Source organism: Lonchura striata, chromosome 2 (genome assembly GCF_050655825.1).
Source record: "Lonchura striata isolate lonStrDom1 chromosome 2, ASM5065582v1, whole genome shotgun sequence".
Classification (NCBI taxonomy): domain Eukaryota; kingdom Metazoa; phylum Chordata; class Aves; order Passeriformes; family Estrildidae; genus Lonchura; species Lonchura striata.
In genome coordinates, this window is record NC_140704.1 from 20,327,301 (window position 1) to 20,354,909 (window position 27,609).

General features: G+C 36.0%; 1 protein-coding gene across 5 annotated transcripts in view; it reads right to left on the reverse strand.

Moving 5' to 3' along the window:
* Window positions 1-2,953: 2,953 nt before the first annotated feature.
* LOC110476208 (macrophage mannose receptor 1-like) overlaps window positions 2,954-27,609 on the reverse strand; it is a 33,430-nt gene continuing 8,774 nt past the window's right edge. Inside the window, exons 7-30 of one of the 5 annotated variants that reach the window (XM_077788339.2) lie at window positions 26,833-27,006; window positions 26,127-26,284; window positions 25,638-25,748; window positions 24,443-24,558; window positions 23,878-24,026; window positions 21,547-21,746; window positions 21,132-21,259; window positions 20,425-20,512; window positions 19,711-19,846; window positions 17,502-17,540; window positions 17,232-17,395; window positions 16,103-16,170; window positions 15,592-15,692; window positions 14,734-14,876; window positions 13,536-13,641; window positions 12,582-12,778; window positions 10,928-11,030; window positions 10,050-10,282; window positions 8,734-8,899; window positions 7,200-7,352; window positions 5,601-5,717; window positions 5,169-5,336; window positions 4,059-4,094; window positions 2,954-3,684 (exon numbers count right to left, since the gene is read on the reverse strand). In XM_077788339.2, the coding sequence (XP_077644465.1) occupies window positions 3,464-3,684; window positions 4,059-4,094; window positions 5,169-5,336; window positions 5,601-5,717; window positions 7,200-7,352; window positions 8,734-8,899; window positions 10,050-10,282; window positions 10,928-11,030; window positions 12,582-12,778; window positions 13,536-13,641; window positions 14,734-14,876; window positions 15,592-15,692; window positions 16,103-16,170; window positions 17,232-17,395; window positions 17,502-17,540; window positions 19,711-19,846; window positions 20,425-20,512; window positions 21,132-21,259; window positions 21,547-21,746; window positions 23,878-24,026; window positions 24,443-24,558; window positions 25,638-25,748; window positions 26,127-26,284; window positions 26,833-27,006 (3,275 nt within the window). In that variant the 3' untranslated portion in view covers window positions 2,954-3,463. Of the gene's footprint in view, window positions 3,685-4,058; window positions 4,095-4,124; window positions 4,822-5,168; window positions 5,337-5,600; window positions 5,718-7,199; window positions 7,353-8,733; window positions 8,900-10,049; window positions 10,283-10,927; window positions 11,031-12,581; window positions 12,779-13,535; window positions 13,642-14,733; window positions 14,877-15,591; window positions 15,693-16,102; window positions 16,171-17,231; window positions 17,396-17,501; window positions 17,541-19,710; window positions 19,847-20,424; window positions 20,513-21,131; window positions 21,260-21,546; window positions 21,747-23,877; window positions 24,027-24,442; window positions 24,559-25,637; window positions 25,749-26,126; window positions 26,285-26,832; window positions 27,016-27,609 lie in introns of those variants that run through there. The other 4 variants (XM_085573049.1, XM_085573051.1, XM_085573052.1 and 1 more) reach the window with 4 other exon arrangements.

Below are 27,609 nucleotides of genomic sequence, written 5' to 3' on the forward strand. Positions count from 1 at the left end.
ATTGTTTTAGGCTTTGTGTCAGAGAGAGTCTAGAGTTCTCTTCAGTCTCTAGACCAGATCAAATAATTGCACCCTAATGTGCATCCTTCTGTGCTGACCACAGTGATGACCTTGGGTGAGTAGTTTAGCTAGATATGGCTGCATTTTAGATATCTAGATACCTACATTATTTCAGATTAATTTCATCTCCTTCAGGCACCTTAGATAGCCTATGTCTGAAAGAGATTATGTTGTTATTGCAAGTGATAATAATTAAAACTGGGGAAAATTGGGTGCCATTTATTTATGAAAATTAGAAGAAAAATCCCACATCACACACATTAGTATGAAACACATCAGTGCTTAGGTGTCTTCTCCACTCTGAATCTAATTTAAACAGCAGCATTCACAATAAGAAATTTTGTATCTATTCCAAGCACTGAAGTGACAGGACAGTTATTTTAAGTACACAGGTCTTTTTGGAAAGAAAAGAGAAACATGCAAACAACCTACTTGAGCAGGAACACTGGGATTTAGGATTAAGCATGGAAAGGCATAAGGGCCTTTTTTTGTTTTGTGGAGTTTAACCAAGTGCAGCCCAGCCGTCTTCTGTGTCTGAGCAATGTGTGAGGTGTGTGGGCAATGTCTTACTCATATCCACTGTGAGGTCCAAATGACAAATGCAGAAAAGTGAGCTCATATGCATTGATCTCTTCCCCAGTGGCTGTTCAGTTGATTGAGACACCAAAGACTGCATGATGTGTCCTGTGCTGTGCCACACTGCAAACAGCAGCTAATGATGACTGTGGCTGCCAGGTGTGAGCAGATCTGGTCAGGGCTATGGCTCTCAGGTCCTGTCCCCAGGTGTGAGCACCACTGCACTGTACTCATTTAAGTTTTACTGCTGTTCTCACTACAGTGCTCTCTGTCTTTCTGTAGGAGACATTTTGGATCAGGCTCTGGTCTCTCAGTACCTTGCAGGGGTATCAGCAACATACTTCATGTCTAACCTGTGACCCTGTCCAGTTTTTGTGTGGTCATGATGTTCAGTCCAACTACAGAGTAGCTAGACATAAAAATACACACATATCAAAATATTTTCATGTGATAACACACAGAGCTGGTATTCAGAGCAACCTGACTGTTGAACTCTCCATGCTTCCTCTGTGGTGGTGATACCAGCCAGGCTTCTTCTCTGAAGGTCCCAGGCTCTGCTGAATTTGGTCACCAGAATACTTCTGTTACAAACTCACAATTTTTATAGTTTACTTACAAATACCTTTAAAATGTAGTCTTTCCTATTGTATGTTTCCTTTTTTCTTTTGAGAAAGGTTATTTTATCAGATTCACTAAGTTGGGCATAAATACAGTAGGACCAGCAGCATGTATCATTTGCAAACAGACCAGGAAAAGTGCTTGCCTTACTAACTCATCCAAAGGGCAAGCAGAACCATGTATTCCCAGAGATCTGTAGAATTTACCAGGAAACAATTTTATCTCTAGTCACCTCCGTGGGAAGCAGGTGTTGTTTTTCTCATTTGCACAGTTTTGTGCAAAGCTCTTACAGCTATTTCCTATTTCCTCCTGAAAATGGCAATGACCTTCTTTATTGCAAGGAGTATTACAGGACTTACTATAGTAACTTAGGGAACTGTTATCTGAAGGCTGTTCTCTCTGGTTTTTACAGTGTTCAAGTGACATAAATTGTAAAATAGACTTTTGGTTTACTTAATTTTTAACTCTATTTTAAATAACCTGTGGATGGGAGTTTTGTGTTTGGGTTTTTTTGGTGGTTTGATTTGGTTTGGTTTGTCTTTAACCAGGTCTTTTATGTATGACATTACTTGGTTAAGTAAGAAAAGGAAAGCCATACATTCTTCAAGTATCTTTCTGTTTCTGTGATTGATGAGTGTTTTTTACCAGCTTAACCAAAGGTGTAGAATAATGTGTGTCCATCCAGCAAAGGAGTGCTGGGGAAAATTGAACTCTCAGAAGGAAATGCTACTAGAGGTGACCCATGTTTCAAGATAGCCTTTGTTAAAATATCTGAACTAAGTATTAATCGAGCAAGGGGGTATTTCCATTCTAACTATCAAGAACATTTTTAGTTAGAAGCCTTTATTTTTTGATGGATATCGAGAAGAAATGTAAATAATAGAGGTAATTCAAATGTGTTCTCAAGCTGCTCAGGCATAGACACAGAAGTCCTGCTGCAGACACCTATTCCACTTGTTCCAGGTATTCTCTTGCAGAGATTTTTAGTGTGGCCACATCTTTTTGTCAGTCAGAGACTGTAAGTATGTGGAGTGAGTGAGAAATTTTGACAGAAGGGCCAAAGAAGGAATCTGTTGCTCAATACATTCATTTGGTAGAAGCCCCTCTGCTCGAGTCCTGCTCCTCCACATGGCCTTCAGTGAGCCTGTTAGTGCCACATGCCCTCTTGTGGCTTGGGGAAAGGTGTTTCCATTTCTCAGGAGGGGGATGCATGTCTTAAAATACCCAGAATGATAAACTGCCCCCGGAGGCAAGCCCTGCTACTGTGTACAATGGAAGAAAAGCGGAGAAGGGTCTAGGCAGCACCTTGTCAAATGAAATCACAACAAAACAGAAGGAATGTATTTTCAAAAAGTATATCAGTGATTTTATATCTCTGCACCAAAGAATTACAGAATGCACTATAGAACAGCCATTCATTATACATGTTTGGATTTAGAAAGGGGCAGCTCTGCATACTAAAGGAATCATTACTGAAATAATACCCAGTGGAAAGGTCATCTCCTGGTTTATCTTTATTATTAATTTGAACTGCAGAAAAGTAGAGGTATTTGTAGAATACTAGAATAGTGCAAAGCCATAGGAAATGGCATAATTCAAAAATTCGGACTGGAGGTAAAATTAAATGGGACTCTTCAATTTTTTTACAACTTTCTATTTTTCTATTTTTTATATAAACAAATAATACTTAATGCACAGATGCAGGCATCATAACAGTTTTTACGTTAATGAAAATACAGTATCATAAACTATGAAGCTGAAAACTTGAAATGAGCAGTGTTTCATAGGTTGGACTTGATGATCTCAAAGGGCTTTTCCAGCCTAGTTAATTCTGTGATTCTGTGATTCCCATCATAGTCTAGATACCACTGAAGTAACACACAAGGAAAAATTATTTAAAGTAATGAGTAGTAACTTCTCCTGTGTGTAAAAAGGGAGAATTTCTACATTAAGCTAAATAAAGTATTTTTTACATCATAAATATCTGTCAGACTTTCCCCATAACATCTCTGGAGCCATCTTTTCAGCCATGCCCATTTATATAAAAAACATATATACACTCCCCAGACTAAACAACTCTACAATACTTTGGAAGGAATTTCCAAAGATGTATGTGTATTTAAGAAGAAAGGAGACTATTGTCTGGGTAGGAAAACACAAAGCTGGGGTAAGATTTCACTAATTTATACCCTGGTTTTTGATAGTTGAATCACATGGGCATTTGGTCAGACTGCATGTCTGAATGTATGTCTTTTACTTGAATATCCACAGTTGCTTCTGATCCACTTATTCTGGTTGAAATATGTGGCAAGTTTTGTCTTTTCCTCCTCAAGCAGAAATAAATTATACTTCCAGCTCCAACTATAGAAAGGGCTAGAAGAACAAACAGCCAAATGATGCCAGCAGAAAGTACTTTTTCCATTTTCTTATCTGTAAGGATATACAATGGAATAACCTCTGAGGTTAAAAGATTCCAGAATCTAGTAATAAATGTAAATAACAAGAAAGCAAAAAAATTCAATGTGCATGTTTTTCAGTTTTTCAGTTCAGCATGTGCTTTGTTTTTTTTTTTTCTTTACTAATAACAAACAAAATATAACTAAATATGATCAAAAGCCAGTATTAAAAATATAAACATAAATCAATACTTACTTCAGGATAACCTCTATATACTATATTGAGATACAGAGTAAAACTTTATGGACTTTTTATTTTTAAACTCTCTCAAAACAAATACTCTGAAATTATGTAATTATATTCCTGTTTTATTTTAGCATGCTCTGCTTAAAAGGAAGTATGCTTACCTGTATTTTCTGCTGACATTTCTTTGTTTTCAGGAGCTTTTGAAAGGGAAAAAAAATGTTTATTCTGAATGCTTAAAAAAAAGGTATTTCAAAGCTCCTAAGTACCAGTGTTGCTGACAATTTCCCCTGAATTCACGTGTTGGTGGCAATCACTCTTGCAGATCGATGGAACTAAGCATGTGTAAAACTCTAGCAGGATGATTGGGTCTTTCATCCTAAGAGCATCTGACTTCCTCAGTCATGATACCCCAAATAACATGTAGAGACAGATTTCTGTTATTTCAAAAAGTGTTTTCAAATATGTTTATTTTTGAGAATCTCCCCACAGTACCCTTAGTCATTTTAAGGTGTTTTCTGAAACGAGGTCTTGAGTGTTAGCAGTGCATCATGAGCATTTTACTTGAGCTGAAAATACTTTTCTATTGTTGTAGCCCTTTCTGTGAGAGACAATCGTTACATGTGGATGTGGTTCCTATGGTAATTGCTCTTCCTGAACTTAGCATATAATAAAAAGGTGAGTAGAAATATGAAGTTTAACCAAACAAAATGTCTGTGTTCTGCAGTACTTTAATCTCAGTTGGTAATCTAATTTATGCATTTTCTTACAGATGATAATTTTTCTATCAGGATATTACCAGTATTTTATTAAACATGATTCTATCATACTGTAGATAAAGAGTGCCACAAGAATGTTTGCCATGGTATTCCTGTAATCCATCAGATCAGTGGTCAGTGAGGAAAGGAGTCACCAATTCCAGCATTTCTACAAGGCAGATTGCATTGCACTCATCAGACCAAGATTTTTTTTGAGTTTACATTCAGCTATAATTAGACAAAATGCTGCTTTTGAGCGTAGCTTTAACCTATACTCAGGGGCCTGAAGTATTTATGATGGCTGCACAGGGCTGCACCAGGCTGATGGTAGTTCTAGAGGATGTATGGGATATTCAGCCTCTGAGAAGACAGTTGGAAGCCATGTGGAGCTTGTCAGAATTTAGGCAGCCATTAGAGTCAATTGGTTTTGCACACAGAGTATTTTACATTTGTGTTATACACTGAAAATGTATTATTAGATGTTATTAACCTTATCATATTAGAAACACTACTTACTTTTAATTTTTTTACAGATATATCCTTTTTTGAAAGAACAGATGTTGGCATTCCAGGAGCCGGACAATGCACATAGTTCTCCACAGTCTTTAAGCCTTCGGTTTGATGGTTCTCCCAATTGCCAGTTGACAAAATCCATTGCAGATTTATCTGTCCATACCCACTGTCCTAATATGAAAAATTAACATGTTTGTATAAAGTACATGGGTCTAGAAAAATAGAACGAGTTGTAATGGAGAAAACAAAAATATATAATATGAATAGCTAGTTAAATGTTTCAAATATAATTTTAAACACATTTAGGCATATTTTGAAATAAACTTTATGTAATTTTTATATATATACAAATGTACTTTCAAGTGTAGAAAGTTGATTTCTTTTTAACATAACATGTAATTTTGTTTGATAGAGTAACGTGATAAAAGATATTACCTCTGTCACTTTTCTTTAGCCCTACCCAAAAGTTCAGTGATTTTCCATGGAGTATCTTAATGGTTTCTGTCAGAAACTTTGTTTCACTATAGTCTCCTACCGATACCAAATCAGCACCTGAAAAAATATTAAGGAGCACATCACAGTGGGTCATTTTCTTAGAGCTCAAGTTAATAAACACATAAAAGATATTCAAAAGTATCTAAAATGCACTAACTCTTCTATATTGTTCACTAGTCTTATTGTGGGAATTATATCACTGTATGGTATTTTATTTTTTGAACATGACTGTGTGTTGTATGGATTCAAATCTGCACAAAGATATGGATTTTCTGAAATTTTCTGATTTTTTTTTTTTTAATCTGCTATTTTAGAGAAGAACAATTGCTCTCCTGCAATACCTTTTGGACAGGCCCAACCACATCCCAGATTGTGATGTTAGTAAGCTAAAACAGTTACATGTGATGTAGTCACCACCATGCTTCTTGCCACTACAGCTCTGTCCCTCATCGGTGGCTGGGCAGCAGTTTTGGCAGTGTCTGATGATAACAGGTTAGGTAGGATGTGTCAGCAGATGGAGGTTGCAGTCCAGAAGATGTCCAGAAGCTGATTTATAGTTGTCATATGCCTTGGCATTGCAAATACACAAAGCTGTGCTGGGAACACAAGGAAATGACCACTTTCCTGGTCTGGCCAGTGGGAAACAGGCAGGCAAAAGTGTAGGGATTTAGAACACAGAGCAGTGTCCAATTGTAACCTCTCATCCTGGTTATTAGTGTAATGTTTACGTTTTGTAGTAGTTATGTGATTTATCTTTCTACAAAATCACTCCAGGAATTGTCATACAGCTGTTGTCACACAGCTGTAGAGCAAAATGACTTTACGAAGCTTTTTTTCTGTTTACTCAGTTACAGGTCAATGTTTTCAGATATATGAGGAAGTGCCTTTAGAAATGCATAGGATGACTCTAATCATTACTCACACTGAAATATATGTTGCATTGCACCAATTCTCAGAAATTTGGAGCAAAGTGTCTTTTCCCTTCCCTGATGAAGGCACTGCTCTTCTTTCCATGGGGACAGCATGAGTCTGTTCCAGAGCAGGTGAGCACACCCAGCTGGTGTGTTTTACTGATTCATGAAATAGAAACAGGTCCTCCATCTCATTTGTTGTCCAGCCACTGAGATCTACTTAATGAACTGCGCCCTGAACTCACAAACTATCCTATGACTTTGTGTCTCCCAGATTGCACTGCATGTGGACTCCCTTTTGCTTGGGGAAGAGAAAGCCAATCCTGCAGCTTGTGCCTTCATGGGTCTGTAAAAGTGTATATTTCCCTACCTAATTATTTTTTTTTGCAATAAAACTAGTAGAAATTTAAAGTTTTTGAGGTACTCATATTTCACCTGATATTTGAGATATGAGAAGCTGCTGTCTCTGACAAAGGTTATGTTTATTGTGTAAAAGCATGCTCAGAAAATCCACCAAAAAAAGTATTAAATGTGAAGTTTTAAAGCAATTAGAAATTTACTTAGCAATATTATCCATTATTTTATGTGTTTAATTACATCATCAATCTTTCTAAGACTAAACACTCACCTAGTCGGGCACATTCCTCGTGAGCTTGAGCCCAACTTCTTTTCTTGGAGGCCTCAAAGTAATAGCAGTGACCAGAGAAAGGTATCCAGGATTTGTGTCCTCTTGATTCAGGGCATTTTCCAGGAAGTTGTGGGGGTTCAGTAGGGGCCATTACTGATAAGAGATCAGGTAGATGGAGTCCAGCTATTTTATATAACTTGTTTTTCCCATTATACTAGTATGACAAAACTAAATTGCTATGCTAGGTTTGTAATCTTAGAGGAAATTAAGCCTTTTCTAAGAAGAGCTTCAATATGGTTCTGACTTTCTGTTTGAGACAACATTTTCCTTCATATTTATCTCTATCAATGTGACTTGACCGTATCAAAACCTTATAAAACCTTAGAGTAGAAACTGTGATTGTGAATGAAAGTGTTGGTATAATTGAGCATAGCTTACAAGACTTTTTATTAAACTACATCCTGAATACATTCCATAGTGGCTGATATAATAGGAAGATTTTGGATGGGTAGATAAATGCAGATGGTATGTAAATTATATATTCTGCCAAATTACCTCTTTTTCTTGTAAGCCTTCTACAGTCTGTTGCTTTCCCCTAAGGAATACTTAGCTCTCAAATGATATTTCCAGCATCATAAAGTGAGAAAAAGACATTATATATGAATTTTGAGGTTTTTTTGTCATATTAAAACATCTTAGAACATAATTTGCTGTGTGATTTAAATTTGGTAATGATTCAAGGTCTTCCATAAAGTTGAAAAATTCAAGGATATAGCTAAATTTTGAAATAATATTTATACTTATTTCCATATAAATTATACAAGATTGTTCTTGGAAGACTTTCCAAGGGGTTATTTACTTGATCTTTGTGCTCACAAGTGACGTGAAACTGATATATTTCTTTTGACAGATATTAATCCTGTCTGTTCTTAGCAAGCTGTAGTGATGGTGATTTGCTGATCTCTCTAGAGTATTTATTAAAGACTTTTGTACTGATAAAATTAGAAGGCTTTCCTTGCTGTATTTAAATCTGTTACCCTGTTCCAATTCATATCAGACACATATAAAAATTAAATTCCATCCCATAAGACTTATTTTTTAATATTTAGTATTGATAGTATGATTTCTCATAGTCTTTTGGTTTCTCAGTCTTTAGTCCAACTCCAATCTTTTCTTTAAATTATTATTACCCAGTGATCTGAAAACCTAAGTTGATGGAGAAGCTTTTCAAACTTTGGTACCCCAAACTGGATACAGAATTTCCTATAATGCCTAATAAAACCAGAATTTATAGCAAGTGAAATACTTTTCCTAATAGGATGAATAGTTAAAAAAGTGATTATTCAATTCTTTGGTTGTTAGGCTTTTGGTAGTTACTATAAATCAATTAACTTTTGGAAATAATTCATGTCAATATTTAGAACTAATTAGGTAATCCTGTCTTCCTGTATACTGGTGTATTAACAGAGTATTTTTCCAGTGGCTTATTGCATTATACAGCCTCTAGTCAATTTTCATGCATGGAATTACTCACCATCTGATTTTTTACAGACAGAAAAGAATTTTTCCTCACAAGAAGCTGTCTTCCAGGTGCCATCAGTGTCTAGGCAGACACATGCTAACATCTGCTTTGGTTCTCCACTGGCCCACTTGCTGTAAACTAAACTCCACCTGTCAATCCATTGATACTTGCCATTGGTCTGGAAGTAAAATCTATATGGTAATTTCACATTTGCTTAGTGACACAGCTACTATAGAAGATCCTCAAGAGGACTCTCACATACCCTCTGTAGAATCATCTGCTTACTAGTGCTGCCTCTTAGCATGTAAATGCTAACTGACTAAAATGTACAGCATCTGTCATCCACAAATGTGAACGCCCCAAAAAAATATCTAACATTAATTCAGAGCATTTTTTCAAGCATTAGGAAATGGAAGTGGGGAAAAAGGGCATGAGAAAAGACATAAAACTAGGAGTCAGATAAGATACCAGGTTGGTATGACCACCCAAACATCTGCATGGAGAATGGGAGTGTATGTGGGAGTGCTGTTAAGCAGCTCTGATCATCAATGCTTTTGTTGTAGTTGTCGTGACTGTGATTCATTATGGAGAGTGTAGAATGTCAAAACACACCTACCATCCAAATGTTCACCCTCTCCTGTAATACAACTGATGTAGACATCTCACAAACAGAAAGGATTATTTTTCCATAATATTCTAACTTCTAATGGGAGCAGTTATGTCAATTGCATTTTCAAATGAAAAAAAATACAGCCATGGTTAATATGTACCATATGATATAGCCTCAATATTCCCTTTACTAGTATTTACCCCTGTTTCTGTTCACAGCTCTAGTTTGCTATTGCTACTATAAATAAGACCACTCTAGTAAAATCTGTGATCATAAACACACATATAAAATTGTTCCACCTCAGGCTGACGCCTGACGATGTGTGACCTCCAATACCTTGTCACTGATCACTGAAGTACGTAAACACATGGCATGAGGGCAGGATGTACATTGTGCCTGGAATCACTTTTAGATTAAAATCAACTCAAAATGTAGGAATTTTTTTAAATTTATATCTGAGATACTTTAAACTACTCCAAAGAACTCACTACGCTATTGTATACTGGTTTTACAGGAACATTTCCTTGTGCTTAAAGGAAATCTCTACTGTATGAGTCTTATTTGAATATTTCCAGTGCAAATGGCTGTTACATTGATGTAACATGCTGTTTTCAGCACTACACTGGCAGAAATCCCAATGGGCAACAAGAGGAGAGCATAGAGTAAAATCAGGTTGTGTGTCAGCCTGACTGTGTGTATGCAATGCCTTTGTTCTTACCATGTTGCTGTTAAGACCAATCCACAGAGGCTCTCCATATTCCTCTGCAAGTAGGAACAACAGTGCCTGGCTATATGGGTCTAAAACACTGGCAAGTTCTGAGGCATTGTTATTGCAGTTTTGGTGTGCTTCCTCCCAGTTCATTTTCGAATGGGTAACAGAATAGCTAATCCCATTAGAAGGGTAAAAAGCAAAGTCCAGCACTGTTGCTGTTGATTTAAAAAGTTCAGGATCTGTAGGAAAAAAGGCAAAAAAATAGTCCCATGAGCAGTTAAATCTGGAGTCACATATTTGCCTGAGCAATTTAGTAACATCATTATTTACAAACCTAATATAAAATTACTAATGGAATGACCCTTCTTAGCTGCTTATAATTAAATATAACATCAAAACAACAGTTCTGATAAATGTATTTTCAACCTCTGACAATTTTGCATCTGTAAATGCACAGTATTTTACATTGCAGAGGTGAATTTACCCCATCATTCAAAAATAACACACCTGTCCTGCCTGCTTTTAATACTCTTTGCAACTTAATGACTATCAGGTTTATATGGATAAGTGTTAAGTTTACTAGTTTTGGTACCCTACAGATCATTATGAACATATGTAATTAAAATGTTTTTGGGCTTCATCTATTAAATTACACTTTAAAAAAAAAATAATTTTCTTTTCCTATATTCTGCTATGTTTTCTCAAAAACATTGCTAAGTAACACTGGGAAGCAGGATGGGCCCTTCAATTTTACTCGTCCTTTACCTAAAAACCAAAACAAAATGAAACAAAACCAAAACTAAACTGAAATAAAATATGTTAAACAAGAAAATTTGTTTTAATCTTTATGTTATAATTTTCAAGATTAACAATACAGAGCTCACCACTATCCTTCTGGCATATATACCCTCTCTGCTTATAACACTCCTCATTATTCCATTTTCCTGTGTCATCAGCAGGACCTCTCTTCAGAGAAACACAGTCAAACTGTTGGAAATAAGGAAAAGAATATACATGTATATTAGAAGTTATAAACAGAGTACTATAACTTAAAAGCTTCAGGTTTTTGTTTTGTTTTTGTTTTTGTTTTTTTTTTAGTTCTGATGATGTAGGGTGTGTTACAACTCTAGAAATACCTTTCATTCCTACTTCTCTGTCCTTTCTGACCTCCCTTGTGGTGGCCAGTTCCCCTGTTGTACACTCTTCAGCTCAGCCTGCTTGTTAATTTAGTTATTTTACTGGAGAAATACTGGAAAGACATTATTTTTTCAAGAAATTTTTTCCACATTATCTATCCCGACTAAAAAGTGACTATCAGTAAGGTTTCGAATAAGAATGAAATGGAAGTAGTGCTTTGTATTTCACTTGCAAAGACAGCTATGAATAGTGCTGATTCTTGACAAAATCACCTAGATTGCAGTCCTTGGCAGAGCTCTCATCAGCTCCAGTTATTAGAATTTCTCCTTCAGCTACACAAGATCAGCTTAAGAAGCTGAATGTCAAGTTTATTACAAGCTGCAATCTCCTCTGCTAAGCTGCCATGGAGTAATTGTTGGGCTTTAAAAAAGGATCCTCTGAAGGACAGAGCTGTTAGTGTCTTGAAGGTGAAGGAGAAAAGTAGGATATACCTTTGCACATTTTTTTTTCCTGCTATTAGTGCTATTAAAATTGCAGTGGACCTATGGTTTGTGCAGTGTCATTTATGTCTTCCTGCATGCCTTGACCAATGTCTGCATGGGCAAGAGCAACCTGAATTGGCTCAGGTGTAGATTAAGCTGGTTGTCCAGATCCCTGACTTCTCTAAAGGTATGCATACAAAAATGATGGGAGAATGGACAATTAGTGGAATGACATATTGTGAAGGGTAAGTTTGGAAAGCAAGATATAGAAATAAATAGAAGATGGGGAATGTGGGTGTGTGAATCAGCCTATATTGGTATGGTTATGTAAAATGCTATTTATTTACAGAATTATGAGGTTTAATTTAAGTGCTAGTAGTGAGAGGGCTTGATGGGCTTAGAAAGTAGTTAACATCTACTGGCCCTTAGAAACTCAATTACAATTTTTAAAAGGGAAAAAGTTAAAATGCTGAACTCTTTCCTCTTGCATCCTCTCCTTCCTTCATAGATATGAACGTAATTTTGTGTTGACTTATAAAATTCTAATGTTGCATTTATATTCTCTGAAAAATTAACCATTTACTATTACAAAGATTAATAATATTTATTCAATATATCCAATTATTAATAATTGGATATATTGAATAATCTTTATTCAATATATCCAATCTTTTATTCAATCTGTCCATTGCTGCAATTTTGCCAAATACTTAGACAAAACTACAATAATGCCATTTTATGCTCTGAAATAGCTAGAATACTCAAACATTGAAAGGTTTTATGTCTAGTCCCAGTGCAAAGATAGATGACCAACAAATGAAGAAGGCTGGGGCAAGGTCTATAGTGAAGTGAGATGCTTACTGGGAGTGGCATTGCTCCTCAGATTTAAACTTGATGGTAAACACTAATGAATATTTACCTGTTGCCGATTTTGGCCATCTTCTGGATGCAGACTGTCATACAAAACAGGTTCTACAAGTTTTGGGGAACCTTTAGCCCAGTTTGTATATGAGACAGCACTTCCATCAGACCAAACAAAGTTGAGTTCACTGAGCATATCATTCAAGCCAATCCAAAGATCATTTGAAACATCCTTCAAATGGTAAGTGAGAAAAGCTAGAATAAAAAGCCAATAGAGGAGAAAATTAATGTGTCATATGATCAGTCAAAACATCATCTCATAAACAAATACTTAACTGTTTTTTCTCATTAAAGTCTTATAAAAACATTTTAATTCTATTTTATCAGAAATATACCTGAGTTAATTATTTCAAGGTTATTCCAAGCCTTTGCCCATGAAAAATCTCAGTTAAAGTATTTGGGAACAATGACGCAAGATTGGAAAGAGGAAAAGAAATAAAGCCTGTCTGACTACCATGATATCAAAAGAGTTTACTTACTTCAGCAGTCAGGATGGAAATACATACAGCTGGAAATGGAAGCCAGGGAGTGCAGGCAAGGTGAAAATATGCCTTTCTCTGACATTCTACTAAATTAAGTTACAGAATTTAGGCAGAGGTATAGAAGCATATCCCATTCTATTTCTGGCAAAAACAGATGGTGCATTCTGGTTTTTTTCTCTCTGCCTAAAGCTATAAATGCCAGATTAAGATTTTTCATTTTATCCTAATTCATGCCTATAAATAATGTAAGACACTTTGTATGTAACATGAGGAAGCAATCTTAGCATCACTGGCATGCCCCTAATAGATTGTTCAGTTATAAAAACATTTCATGCCATGGCCATATAACCATAATTTGAATATATAAATTATAAAAAGCATATATCTACATACTGACACTTCTTTGCAGGAAATGTGCACTGTATACAAAGTAAAGGCTCTCTATTACCTAAGGGGCTGTTGCACTTTACCTTGAACTTGTTCATTAGGTATGCTTGCCAAGTTTCCTCCAAGGCTCATGCAAACTCTTCTTCCAGTACTCCAGTAATCATAGCCAGAGCCAAAAAATTTGTAGCACTAGGGAAAGTATAGACTGTTAGAGTGACAAGACAAAGAATTTAGGTATGAATTACACTAGTTTAAGTAAAAATCAGCCTCATTCAGACCCCTAAAATATTTTTTCAGTTAATTTGGATCTAGAGCCAAGTCAAAACCATTTACAAGTTTTAAATTTGCTCTCTGTCTTTCTGCAAGGTATTGAGCAAGTTACAACAAAACTCAAATAGCTACAAACCACGGTAGGAGTCTGATGAGAATCTAATGTTTTAAATAACTCCGAGATTTTGAGAAGCCATACACTACCACAAGTAAAAGACAAAGTGCTAACCCTGTAAGTAAAACCCAGCCTAGGTGTGGAATTGCTGGAACTTCCTGAAAACCATTTTTGACCTGTTGTCTGTGATCAAAGTACTCTTGTGTCTCTTCAGCATTCTTCATTATACAGCTCTCTTATTAATAGTAGAATATGACTAATTTCTTAAAAATTGTATAGCTATCACATTACCAATACATATTCAGCCTCAAAGGTTCTGATAATTACCAGTGTGCCTCATGTGCCCTCTCCATGTTTGCAGCTCACCATCTGCTCTGTGTCATGCCAGTAACACAGTTGGAGAATTATCTTGCAAGGTTTGTGGAAAATTATTACTGTAACCTGACATCAACTCACCTGGTGTGATATCTGTCGGTGCCTTCATAACAATGTTGTATATATTAGAAAAGAGAATCCTTGTTTATTAAGCACATCAAGTTTGTCCCTTTTGGGAAGAGGCAAGCATTGCATTGAAGCCTGTTTGGGAAAACTTTGCCTTATTTTTGATTTGTTCCTTCTAAATGACTGATTTTGTATTACGCCCGGTGTTTTCAGATTAATTAAGTTCTTCAGTTTTTTGAAACATATATACAATGTAACAGTTTTCCCAGTGTGCCTCAGGTGATTGCTTCTCAATAAAACAAACATATGTAAAACCACCATTTTGCAGTAATTAGCCAATGGGTAATTTTCTAATGCAACTGACAAAACATGTCTGAGACACAAATGGCCTCTGTTATATCTTTAAGTACCTGCCCAAGCAGTAATATCATTGTGCTTAGATGAAAGTATCATACCTGATTTTTAAATAAAATCCAATCTGCAGGACATCCTCCCGGAGAGGAAGGTACTACTGAAGGAAAGGTTGCATTTATAAAACTTCTGTGCCTCTCACAGATATAGCCATTGGAAAAACCACAGTTGACATCATTCCACAAGCCTGAAATAAATTAAATTTTAGGCACTGAGACACTGAATAAGATTGAAATTTGTGAGAAAGTGAACTGGTTTCTGAAGTTCAGAAGCAATCTGCCTGGGAATGTGGGATAACCTGCATTAGCTCAACTCTACCTCGCATAGTCCCTGTATGCAGGATCACTTTGGTCCTGCTGTGACTGGGGGAGAAGTGGCTAGATGAGATGGCCTCTTAGTGAAACCTTCCCAAACAGCTTTGTTGCACTGAAAGATGCAAGTGTCAAGTAATTCTTAATTAGTGAAAGCACTATGGAATGTGAAAATCTGTGTATGTTCTATTCTTTTGCTAACTATTCTCTTATTACTAAAAAAATTATCTCATTATTAAAAAATAAATCATAAAACTATTATTATAAGTTCAAAAACTTTATATTACTAGGAAATATTTTCAATTCAATATTATCTAATTATAATGATTTGAATTGAACATTTTCTTTGTGCAGCTGAAACATCAGTGATGAAATTGACATTGCATTTCCCATTAAAATTAATTTCTTCCACTCTAATTTTATGGATAATATTGCCCCCGAAGAAACCTCAGACATATAACAATTCTTTATAATGCATATTTCTCAAGATTTCTGGTAAAGAATGAGTGAAAATTGACAAGAGATTTTAAACAAACATTGGAAGAGCAGAAGCCATAAAATTACTTTAAAAGCCATAGTTGTGTAACTCACCATCTTTTTTATTTAAAACCACACAATTTTCTTGAGCTAGTGCGAAGTTGGGCTCACCCTGTGCCCAGGCTGCATAGTGCACTGGGCTTCCACTCATCCAGCTGAAAAACAGTAGTGGTTGCTGAGACAATATCCATGAAACTGTTGAGAAAAATCTTCCTTAACATACTAAAAATATTTTTGAAAAATTACAGCTGAGTATCTCTTTAAATTGAGTTTCAATTAGGATTAAAAGACCTTATATAATAAAATCCCTGCATATCAAGTCAAAGACAAAAATACCTTTATTTTTAACAGATATTATCGACATATTCATAGCATACTAAAATTCCATTTAGAACTGTGTTTGTACAGTGTAGTTTAACCAAGGGAGAGCACACATTTCAACAAGCATTATCACTCTCTGAATCTGCATTTAACTCCTTTGCAGTGGTTCCTCCAGAAGGAACTCCTGCAGTACAATACTCCTACAACTGCTCTTTATGGATCTTGATGTAGCTTGTTTACCTACCTGAACTGTTGATCAGCATTCTGGATTAATCCTATGAGATATGAGTTCAGTTTGCCATTTTTTAAGATCTAAACATAAAAATATATTTAAATGAGTGTTTTATAATATTTATTAGTAATCTAATTTTAAAAGGTGCAAATATTGTGCTATGGAAGCAAAGAAATGAATACATATTCTTTAAATGATTGTGCACAGTCACCTGAGCTACCATACAACCTATAGTTCTACTTTATTATTATTTTTGTTGATACATTCCCATTTTTGGCTGAATTACTGGTATGATCAAAGCTTTTAAAGTTCTGTTCTCAATTTAAGAAGAAAAAGGCATAGAAGACTTGAGAAAAACATTGTGTAATTTTTTTTATACTTTCCTGGTTATAAGCAGCTATGGAATTCTTGTGTCTCAAGCTGTCTGAGCTCTCCTGCAGTTTTATCCTTTCCCACACAACAAAACAAACACCTAATAGTGTGGCTCAGAAAGGTGATTGTGTGGCTATGTTGGTATTAGCAGGCAAACCAAGCAGGATTATGGCCGAGGTTTGATGTACCATCCATGCTATTGAGTTGTCAGCATTCCCCTCCTGTGCTTTGGCCATGGTACAGGAAAACTAATCCATGAAGGATTGCTGGAATGATCAGTCTAACCTGACCAGTCTAAGCCTTTCTTTGAAAAGCTGTTTTGGAGAGCAACATGAGCATCAGGTAGGACCATCAAAGCTACACTGGCAGTTACCTCACACCTCTGTGCAACACTGCCTTGTAGTATATGAAATTCAGAGCAGAGGCAGCCACCCTGTCAGACAGCTCTGAGAATACACCTACTCTGCCTGCTCATTGCTCCTTATGTATTTCCTCAGAACTCCATTCAGACTAGAATAGACAAGAGTACACCCATCCTAGTAAACAGCAAATTCTTTGACATGTTTTTTTCCTAAAGTGAAGATTCATTTAGTAGTATTTTTTCATAGAATAATTAAACCTAATCCTAATAAAATTTTAGTAGTAGTAATATTTGGTAAAAGTTGTAATATTATGCAACAAGCGCATTCTTCTGTGCTTCACAAGCAGAGGATATGTACAAAGGGTATATGAGCCATGTAGTGTATAACATAACAAAATCTCCCCTTACATATTTCCACAGAAATTTTCTTTCACTATTATTTCCAATAGTAGCAAGATTTCCATGATTATTTTTGCAGAATATTCTGGCTTTCTCCATAGAGGCCTTTTCTGGGCTGAAAAAATATTGTTTGTCTCCTTTTACAATCCAGCCATCTTCTGTGACTTCATATGCTGCAACACAGAGGAGAAATCTCTACATTCATCTCAGTTCTTACACAAAGCTGGTGGTGTTACATCGCACCACCCTTTAGGTAAGTGAAAATAAACAGAAGCTTACTGGTAGAAGGGCCCAGAGGTTCTGGTTTCAAGGGTGTCCCTGTAAAGAAATGGGATAAAAAAAGATGATGTAAAATATTTCCAAACATTCAGACAGTATAAGTGTTCAATTAATGGAAATTGTTTCAATGTCTATTAACTTTTCACATTTTACATATTCAGTGCAGAATATATTTATATAGTCTCTTTGGGGCAAAGCTAAAAATGGATGCTCGGGGAATAAAAGATGCATTACAGACCTACATCTCTGTCCTGGTAGGTTCTTGATAAGTGCATCTTGAACATCTCGAATATTACCTAAATTGGATGACTGAAGTTAGTCTGAAGGAATATGTGTTTCTGAAAGAACACTAAATAGAGAAAATACCCCAACGTTGGTAGACTTTGAACAATCTTTATGGACATTGTGTTGTATTTGAGCAAGAAATTCAAATAGTAAACAAAGTTTTCCTTTTTTACATATATTTAAATTTATAATTTATATTTATGATTTTTATTTAACATTTTATTAGCATTTATTTGTTAGTTAAACCTTTTCTGTGTAGCTGCTTTGACAAGAATTATATTATCACTTTTTGAAAAATAATTTAAACAAAACATTTCCACATCACATGGAGTGTGATATTGGAGAAATGTTTTTCTAAACTTGTAAGGCCAAGAGCTATAAAAATGTAAAACAAATGTAACCTTTATAATCTCCAGGCCATCTGAATGGGGCTCTGAGCAATGTAGTCAAAGGTTGGGGGTTGGAACTAGATGACCTTTAAGGTCCTTTCCAACTCAAGCCATTCTGCAATTCTATGGTTTTTTCCCACAGGAATTTATTGCAACATTTGTGTTGCTGTATGTATAATTACATTTTATTAAGTGTGTGAACATATGCTTGGGTTAAAAAAGAATGTCAGCTTTTAAAAATAAATAATCTACTGTATGGTTGGTTATGAGCTAAACAAGAAAATGGCTACAAGATTTAAAATAAAAAAAAAACCCTAATATATCAGCTCTGGAAGTATGAAGTACTCTGTCTATTTCAGCATGCATTATGCACTGACTAATGATGGCAATTTCTTCAGGCTGTAATTTCTGCCATTCATATGCTACTACTCATTAACAGTAAACAGCTACTATTGACACGTTGCTGATGATTTTTAGCTGTGGTGATTACACAGGTGAGAACTCACAAAGGAGCTTAACAGGAAAATATCTTCACAACATCTCTCTGAGATAGAGGTCTATGATTATTACTTTATGAGAAGCTGAGACTATGTGCCTTGGTTAGAATTTTTTTTTTAATAATTCAGCAGCACAGAAATTATATTTTTTAGAAAAGTAGTAATTGAAGCTAGGGTGAAGAAGCCCAGGGAGACACAAAAGGAACATTGCTGTTACTGTGGGAAGTAAAATATGTAGCCCAACACATAGTTATTCCTCTCAAATTCCACTGAATATTTTTCCCAATGGTAGCTGAGAAAAAAGAGAAGTAGAGATTTTTCTACTAGTATGTGATGAAGATGGGAAACTGTATTTAAGTATTTTGAAGCTTTCATTACCATCTTTTTGTTACAGCAGGCCTGTTGTTACAGGCTTGTCTTTATATGTCATCTTATAAGACTGATTCTATGATGCTGGTAGTGTTTAATTTAGAGTAGGTGACTACTGTGCTGTTGTGTACCAACATCTGAGCAGGGGAATGAAGATTAACTTCACAAAGGATATGGAAATTCAAAATAATAATTTTCTTTTTATCTCTTTTTTCCTTTGAATTGTAGTCTTCTCTTCCTTCCTCAGTCAGAATTTCTGTTTTGGCAAAAATCTGCATTTGTTCAGAACAGTGAATATTGCAAGACAAGCTCTTAAGATTGCTTTAATAATATTTTCTTTTTTTTTAAATAATAAATATATATACATTATATTTTCTTTCATAATTTTTCCTTTCATCATATTATTACACAATTACATAAAAAGTGTAATTTTAGTAAAGCTTATCATGGAATGTACTTTTTATTATGAAACAAAAACTTTTATTGTTAACAGCTTAAATCTTGTATTCCAATGATATTTATGTCTTGGCCTACTTTTCTGTGTGCAAAATTCCTGTGAAATCAACAAAACTTTCTACCAGTATGTAACTTGTAGAACTTCCTGTTATCATAGAATGGATTCAGCTCAAATTTCTTCCTAAGGTAAGTTTAGAGTAAAGAGTAACCTACCTTTCTTTATTTCACAAATCCAGTTATGACTGTATTCACAGTGCTCCTTAACCCATGACAAGGAAGGGCTTTCACTGATTGCTCCACAATCTTGAAATGCAGTATCATAAAAATAATCTCTTGCTTTATAATTCACCTACAGAGAAAACACACCTGTGCTTTTTATTTTAATCTACAGGGGAAATAAACTGTACTCTGTAAGGAATGAGAAGTAGAGCAAAAGTTTCCAACCACTCCTTTTCCTCCTCCTCTGGCTGTGAAGCCAGTGTGAGCTACTAAAGTAATTACAAACACTCTGCAAGAGGAAAGAAAGGCTTTGAGTTTATGCAGACTCTAACAGACTGTAGAAGTCCCACAAAAACTGGAATAAAATTACATTATAAATAAAAAACAGGAAAAAGGAACATGGCAATTTATCACCAGAAACTAACAAAAATCAGGAAAGACCTTTCTCATATATGTGTGACTTGGATAATAATATCTGCAGATGAAAGTAGTCCTTTGAGTTATCACTTTTGTGATGGTATAACCTCAGGTTTTAATGGCCTCTTGTTTTTATCCAATCCAGTGTGAAGAGTAATGATTCAGAGTTACCCGTTTGCAAAATAGACATTTTTGGAAATTCTTATACACCTTTTATACACACCAGTCATGGAAATTTCTCCAACAGAAAAATGTCAGAACAGAAGGAAACTGGGATGTTTAAATACTCACTGGGGAACCATCACTCCAGGAAAGTCCACCGTCAGGATCCAAACACTGCAAACCTATCCAGAAAGGCTGAAATGGTGGGGATTTCTTTCTAGAGTGTGAAAAAAAAAATGTACAGTGGAAGAGGATATATGTGATTAGCCCTGCTCAATTTTAAAAATTATGTGGGACAATAATTCTGACACTTACTGAAAACTTCAATGCAGAAACTTAAAAAATAAAAAGTATTGTTGGTCAGCAAACTCCCATTGGCAAGTACATGAAGTTCACACCTTAAAACTTCCTGCTTTGCAAATGGTTGTATTGAAAACACAGCATGTTGGTTTTCTACATTGATATTGTGATTATAGTGTTTTTTTCTCAGAAATAAAATGTTCAGGCTATTGGAAGACAAAATTTGGTTTCAAAATGTTTCACTAAGCAAACTTAGAATAGGGTGTGTGGAGAAATGTTCAACAAATTCTGTTGTTGGGTTTTTTATCTGAATTGAAAATGTTTGCAGGTTATGACACATTTTAGGAGCTCCAAAAATTATTTGGAAACATTGCTTATATGAGACATTTTCTCAGTTATTTTTCTTATTGTTATGGTGAAAAACAGATAGATTTTAAAATAATTATCTCAGGAGCAAAACAACAGTACCATTATTTAATACTGTATTATGTGTTGTTACATCAAAATATCAATTATTAGACAGTTTGCTTGCTTACTTGATTGAGTTCTCTATCACTGTTTGTTCTTCTTCATTTCTAATGGCAGCCAGGTCTCCTCCTATTTCTCTGCAGAAATCTCGTGCTTCAAACCATGTTTTCTTTTGGTCTTCTTCTCTCACAAAACCCTATAGATGCAGGTAGAACACTTTGTTTTCAGTATGCTAAACATGAATCTGCTGGCCACCTTGCATAAGAAAAATAAGTGAACCTTGCATAACAATTATCCATTATAATATGGATTCAAAAGTAATTGGATAACTTTACTTATCACTGATAGGGTGAAAACTGCAGTGATATTTGAACAGTTGTGTAACAGCCTGCTACAGTGTGCCATTCTGTGATGTTTTGATTGCTTATCTGTTTGGTGCTCTCCTGTTTCCCAGGTAGGATTATGGCAAGAAACAATACTTACTCTGAAGCATGAATTAGTGCTATTGCTTGTATCCCAACCCAAGGGACATTTGGAATCAGAAACTGTTTCAGAAGCAGCAGGAACAGTGACTTTCTCAGCTAATTTTTTGCAGAGAAATTTTGCCTTTACTTCACAGTTCTGAACATCCCATAGTCCAGCTGCATTTCCAGTCCGAAGGGCAACACAACCAGCTTCCTTCCCTTTATGAGATAAAAAAGAAACTTGAAATGTTTTTTAAAGTGGCTCTTTCAACATTTTATGGCTCATGTAATTAATATACAAAAGACTATTTGAAATATTAAGTATAGTGTCCACTCAGAGGAGGAGCTTTGTGAAAAGAGGAAACCAGCAAGTCCTTCATCATCAAATGTCCCTTCCCTCTGAGTGCATGAACAACTCCTTGCCTGCCTCCTTCCTCTGCCACTCGTGGCAAGGCTTTAGCAGCTCATTGCTGAGGCTGGAAGGGATTTTATCCTTTCTGCTCAGTTTGATTTTGCTCTTGGAAAAAATAAGGAGTCAGAAAATAAATATTTTCATGGCATCATAGAAAATCATAGCATAATTTAGGTTGGAAAATATCTGTAAGGTTGTAGAGTGCAACCATTACACAGCACTGCCAGGCCTACCACTAAACCATCAATGTTGCATCTACACATCTTCACATCTTGGAAATACCTCTAGGGAAGGTGACTCAACCACTTCCCTGGGCAGTCCATTTCAAGGCCTGAGCATTCCTTCTGTGAAGAAACATCTCCTGGCATCCAGTCTAAAGCTCTCCTGACGCATCTTGAGGCCATTTCTTCTTCCCCTATTACTTGTTACTTGGGAGAAGAGCCTGATCACCACATTACAACATCCTTTCAGGCAGTTGTAGAAAGTGATAAAGCTTCCACTGACTCTCTTTTCCTTCAGGCTAAGAAACCCCAGCTCCCTCAGCCACTCCTCATTAGACTCATGTTCCAGACCCTTCACCAGCTTTGTTGACCTTCTCTGAACACACTGAAGTTTCTCCATATTTTTCTTGTAGTGAGGGACCCAAAACTGAACCCAGGATTTGATTTACAGGCTCATTTGTGCCAAGTACAGACATTCAAAGACAGAAAGTTCATATGTGTCATCATGGATTTATCAATGTTAGAAAACAGTTTAGAATTAGGGAACACAGAGAGTTCCATAGTAATAGATTTAGTCCTGTGGTAGTGATGCTTTAAAGAACCTAGAAATGAAACAACATACTTTTGAGATAATATTAGTATAGGAGGTAATATAAAGGTTGGTCTTTATTGGAGGTCTCAGGGGCAGATGTGAAAAATGCCCACAAAATTCCTACCCTACCACAGGGTGAATACAATTTTACAAGTTTAGCAAATTAGCATAATTGACAATAATCACCAATATGAGACATAAGAGGTGAGGTAATTTCCCTCAGTTCAACCCTCTCTAAATCACAGAATCACAGAATCAATAGGTTGGAAGAGACCTTTAATATCATTGAGTCCAACCCGTGCCCTAACACCTGAACTAAACCATGCCTCTGAGTGCCACATCCAATCTTTTTTTAAACACATCCAGGGATGATGACTCCACCACCTCCCTGGGCAGATCATTCCAGTACTTTATGACTCTTTCTGTGAAAAACTTCTTCCTAATATCCAACCTATATTTCCCTTGGCACAGCTTAAGCCTGTGTCCTCTGCTTCTGTCAGTTGCTGGAGAAAGAGCCTGGAGAAAGAGACCAACCCCCACCTGACTACAACCACCTTTCAGGAAGTTGTAGAGAGTGGTAAGGTCACCTCTGAGTCTCCTTTTCTCCAGGTTAAACACCCCCAGCTCCCTCAGTCATTCCTCACAGGGTTTGTGTTCAAGCCCCTCCCCAGCCTCGTTGCCTCCTCTGGATGTGCTCAAGCATCTCAACGTCCTTCCCAAACTGAGGGGCCAGAACTGGACACAGCACTCAGGGTGTGGCATCACCAGTGCCGAGCACAGGGGGAGAATGACCTCCCTGCTCCTGCTGGTCACACAATTCCTAACGCAGGCCAGGATGCCCTTGGCCTTCTTGACCACCAGGGCACACTGCTGTTTATGAAAATACATCTTGAAGAGCTATTTTTTGGCCTTGGTTCCCAGAAAAAAAGCAAGATAGGAGAGGGACCTTGTATCCCCTGGGGTTTGGAGCTCTGGAATATGTTTTTTTCTTCTGGTTAAGGAAAAGACAAGGAAAAGCACTGGAACTAGCTTTTAATACCATAATAAGCTACCAAATATATATGTAAAGAATACAGAGAATATATAAAAAGAAAAAGGTAAAATCATTTGGCATCAGTAGAGTACCAGGCATTGCTGCATTCCAGTTTGTGTACAGAACACCTTCACCAGTCACCCACTTGAAAATTCCTTGCTCTTCCATGTCTGAGAGACCAATCCAAAAATACTTCTCAGAGCTCAGACCAATGAGGCTGGTCAGGTAGGCTTGCTCATATCTGAAATGACAGGAGTCAGATGGGATTAAGGCTAGCTTTCCTTCCATCTTCCACTCCTCAGCATCCAAACTTCACACAGCTAGAATGAATAGATTTTCCATTAAATTTCCTCTTATGAGGAATATATTGTTTAACTGGGTCCTAGCTGCAATAGGGGGTGATATTGCGCTATACTGAAAAACTATTCCTTACATAGCCAAAATAGCTGTTGTCTGTTCTTTCAAAGTAAAGTACTAGAAAACATTAATGTGTAAATTATTTTTAGTAAGAAAAGCCATACTATGTTTATTTTTTTTTAATTTAGAAAAAGGATATTCTGAGGGGTTTTTTTTGTTTGTTTGTTTTTAATTCTCAACTATTTTTTCAAATTCTAGTATTATTGCATCAGATATACAAGTTTTAAACTCCTTTCATACCTGTCTCCTATACTTGTTAGATAACCATTGCTCCTTTCACAGGTTTTCTTTGCTTCTGAAAATGTTACAGAGGTATGTCCAATCAGGTAGCAGTATAAACCATGCCTTTCCCAACCCTGCCAAGAACACATGAAATAAACTTCCAGTTAAAAACAACATATGTTCTAGTACTTGAATTTCAATGAATACGCATTGCCAACATATTCTTAATATAACTTATCATAATTATGTATAAATTTGAAATCCAGTGTACCAATGGAAATTCAGCATGGAAAATATTCAGGGCAGGAAGAAGAGATTTAATGCCCATGAGTCTCACCCTTTTGAAAATAATAGATAAGTTTTTACTGGTAAAAATGTCAGAGGGACACAGAAATTAATAAAATAATACTTTGCTCGGAACAAAAAAAGAGTAATCTATTATAATAGAAATGCTGACTCAAGTTTCTTATGTTTTCGAGGCTAAAGGAACAGTAAATAAACTAATTGTTTTAATATATCAGGTCACCTAAAAAGTCTGTCTGAAGAGGTAACATAGAAACCACTGAAGAGCAAAATCCTCAAAATTACAGCTGAATTCCAAGTCACTTTTCCATTTTATGCCATCTCAAGATTTGCTTGGTGCACTCAAGAAAGGTAAATAAACTCTGTGTTCAGTGTTTGGCTGCTGTTTAACTCCATTGAGCACGATGAGTTTCAGCTCTGTTCCCCATATGGGTTTGTGGGAAAGATTACTAAATAGAGAATAGGAGTAAACAGGCAAGTATAAAGAGGGAAAAGAAGGGGGAAAGTGGTAGGATACAATAACTTGCTCAGAACAAATTCACTTATAAAAGGGATTTATTGTTTTGATTTGGCTTCAGTAGTGAGATTTGTCATCATCTTGTATCATGCTGCATAATCCAGAATTGTTATCAGTCCCTATTACATGTTCAATAACCACAGATGGTTGCAGAACAACATAAAAAATATGCAGACAACTACAGAATTGGCTTTAGCCCCCTTCACAGAAAGTTCTGAAAGGTAATAGGTCTGACTTATTATTATTCCTTATATGGGAATGTAGTGAAAATTATCACCCTGAATTTGTTCTGGAATAACACTTGTTAGGGAAGAAGTAAAAAAGATCATTTCAATGTCAACAGGAGCTTGTGAAATTTTGCTCACCAGATTCTTGGTTATGCTTTCTTCTTACCTTCAGGCAGGCAGGATCAGTCTTTGCTGTTCCAGAAACTCCTTCTAGTGGGTCGCTTCTGCAGATGTAGCCTAACTTCCTGTCACAGTCACTGTCTGCCCAGTATCCATCCTACTTGCAGTTTGGGAAGAGGTGAAAAACAGTGAGGCAGAAGCTTTATACATTAGAAACATTATCATTATTTTCAAAGTACAATTTCAATGTGAATATCTGTACTTTTTAATGGATTCCAGGTATCTGAGCTTGGAGGTGAGGTTATGTTAAGCTAAGTGGCACTGCCAGACTGTTAAGGTTTACTTGGCATATTTATATGGAATTTCATTTAAATTTAATTTAGAACAACCATATGTCTGAGTGAATAAAGATAACATTCCTTGATTCTATGCAACTTAGGAACTATGCTAAGTTGCATTACAAATCTCCTTAGAAATATAACCTAAAGTCAAATAGTGCAGTGCTGTACTGTATAATTCATGTGGAATGATTTACCTTTCCTGCCATAATGACACAGTCTTCTTGGCCAGTGATTTCATGGGTTGGTTCTCCAGGTAACCACTTGGTATATGTCACAGGAGTCCCATCACTCCACTCAAAGTACATTTGAATTTTGAGGTCGTTCAAGCCAATCCACAGCTCATCCACAGCTCCTAAGGACAGGAATTCATTTGCATTATTACCCGAGTTGAAACAGTCCATAGGAGCAAGATTTTATGGAGATGAGCTGAAATTACAATGTTGCAGTGCAAATTCATCTGTATTAAAAGACAGAGGAGTTTATTTTAGAATGTAATTCTCATTCTTCTTTCAAGTTAAAAATGAGACACTAGGAGGAAATTAGATTTGTCAGTTTTATCAGTAAAGTACATTACTGTATCTTCAGCTACAAGGTGTCTGATGCAGATAATCCACTCAAATGCTGCAGTGACTAGAGCTGTTATTTCCTTCAAGTGATTTCATGCAGTGAAAAAAAAATTAAAATTAAAATCAAAATGAAAATAATTAAAATGAAAATGAAAATACCATAATGACTCCTCTTGTGGGTTTTTGGCTTTCAAGTTTTTCTAACCTATGGATCTGTGACCTTCCCTATAAATATTCATGAAAAGTAAGAAAAAATCATTTTATTTAAATCCTGTAAGATTTCTAGTGGTGCAGTTCTCTATTGTACCAAACACTGCCCTGTAGAAATACTCACTGTAGCCAAGCTGAGACAATATGAAGCCATGCTCCTCAGGGTTGTGGATACTGGCCAGGTCAGCATTGCTCTCATTGCAGGAAATTAGGGCTTCTCTCCATTCTTTGGGGTCTCTATGAACCATGAAACAGTGACCTCCATAGGGCAGCCATCCTTCTGGGCATTTAACAGACTCTACATCCCCTCAAAATCAATAGATATTGATTTTAAATGGTGCAAAATGAAGTCTAGAATAACTGCAATTACATTTAATATTTAGCTAATTAACCAATTAAAATGAAAAGGAGGTAGTAACAAATAAGCAGTACCTCATTCCTCACACATATATTTTAGTCTGTATGTTGTTGCTCATGGTACATTTGCAGAAAGCAAACTGCATTTAAACAAAAGAGGAAAAGACTGGAGCCAGTTGTTAATGGGTTTCACTAATGTGAAGTATTCACTGGCCAGAGGAATACTTGGAATTACATGTGCAGCATTTCCACACAATATACCCCACCCAAATATGGGTTTTTTTATATTTCATAAAGGAAAAGCATTATTACTGCAGCACAAATAATTCTCTGCACACATGGCTTTCCATGCCAACTCTCACTAAAGAAACCCAAGAGAAGTATAGTAGAAAAGTGGTCCAAAGGAAGCTCTTTTCTGCCATCTTTTTAGATCAAAATTTTAACAATATTTATAGAAATCTAAAAAGATTGACATCTTTTGCCATCAAGAATTTGCTCTGAACCTACTGATGCCATTTTCCCAAGCCTTCTGTGACAAACCTCA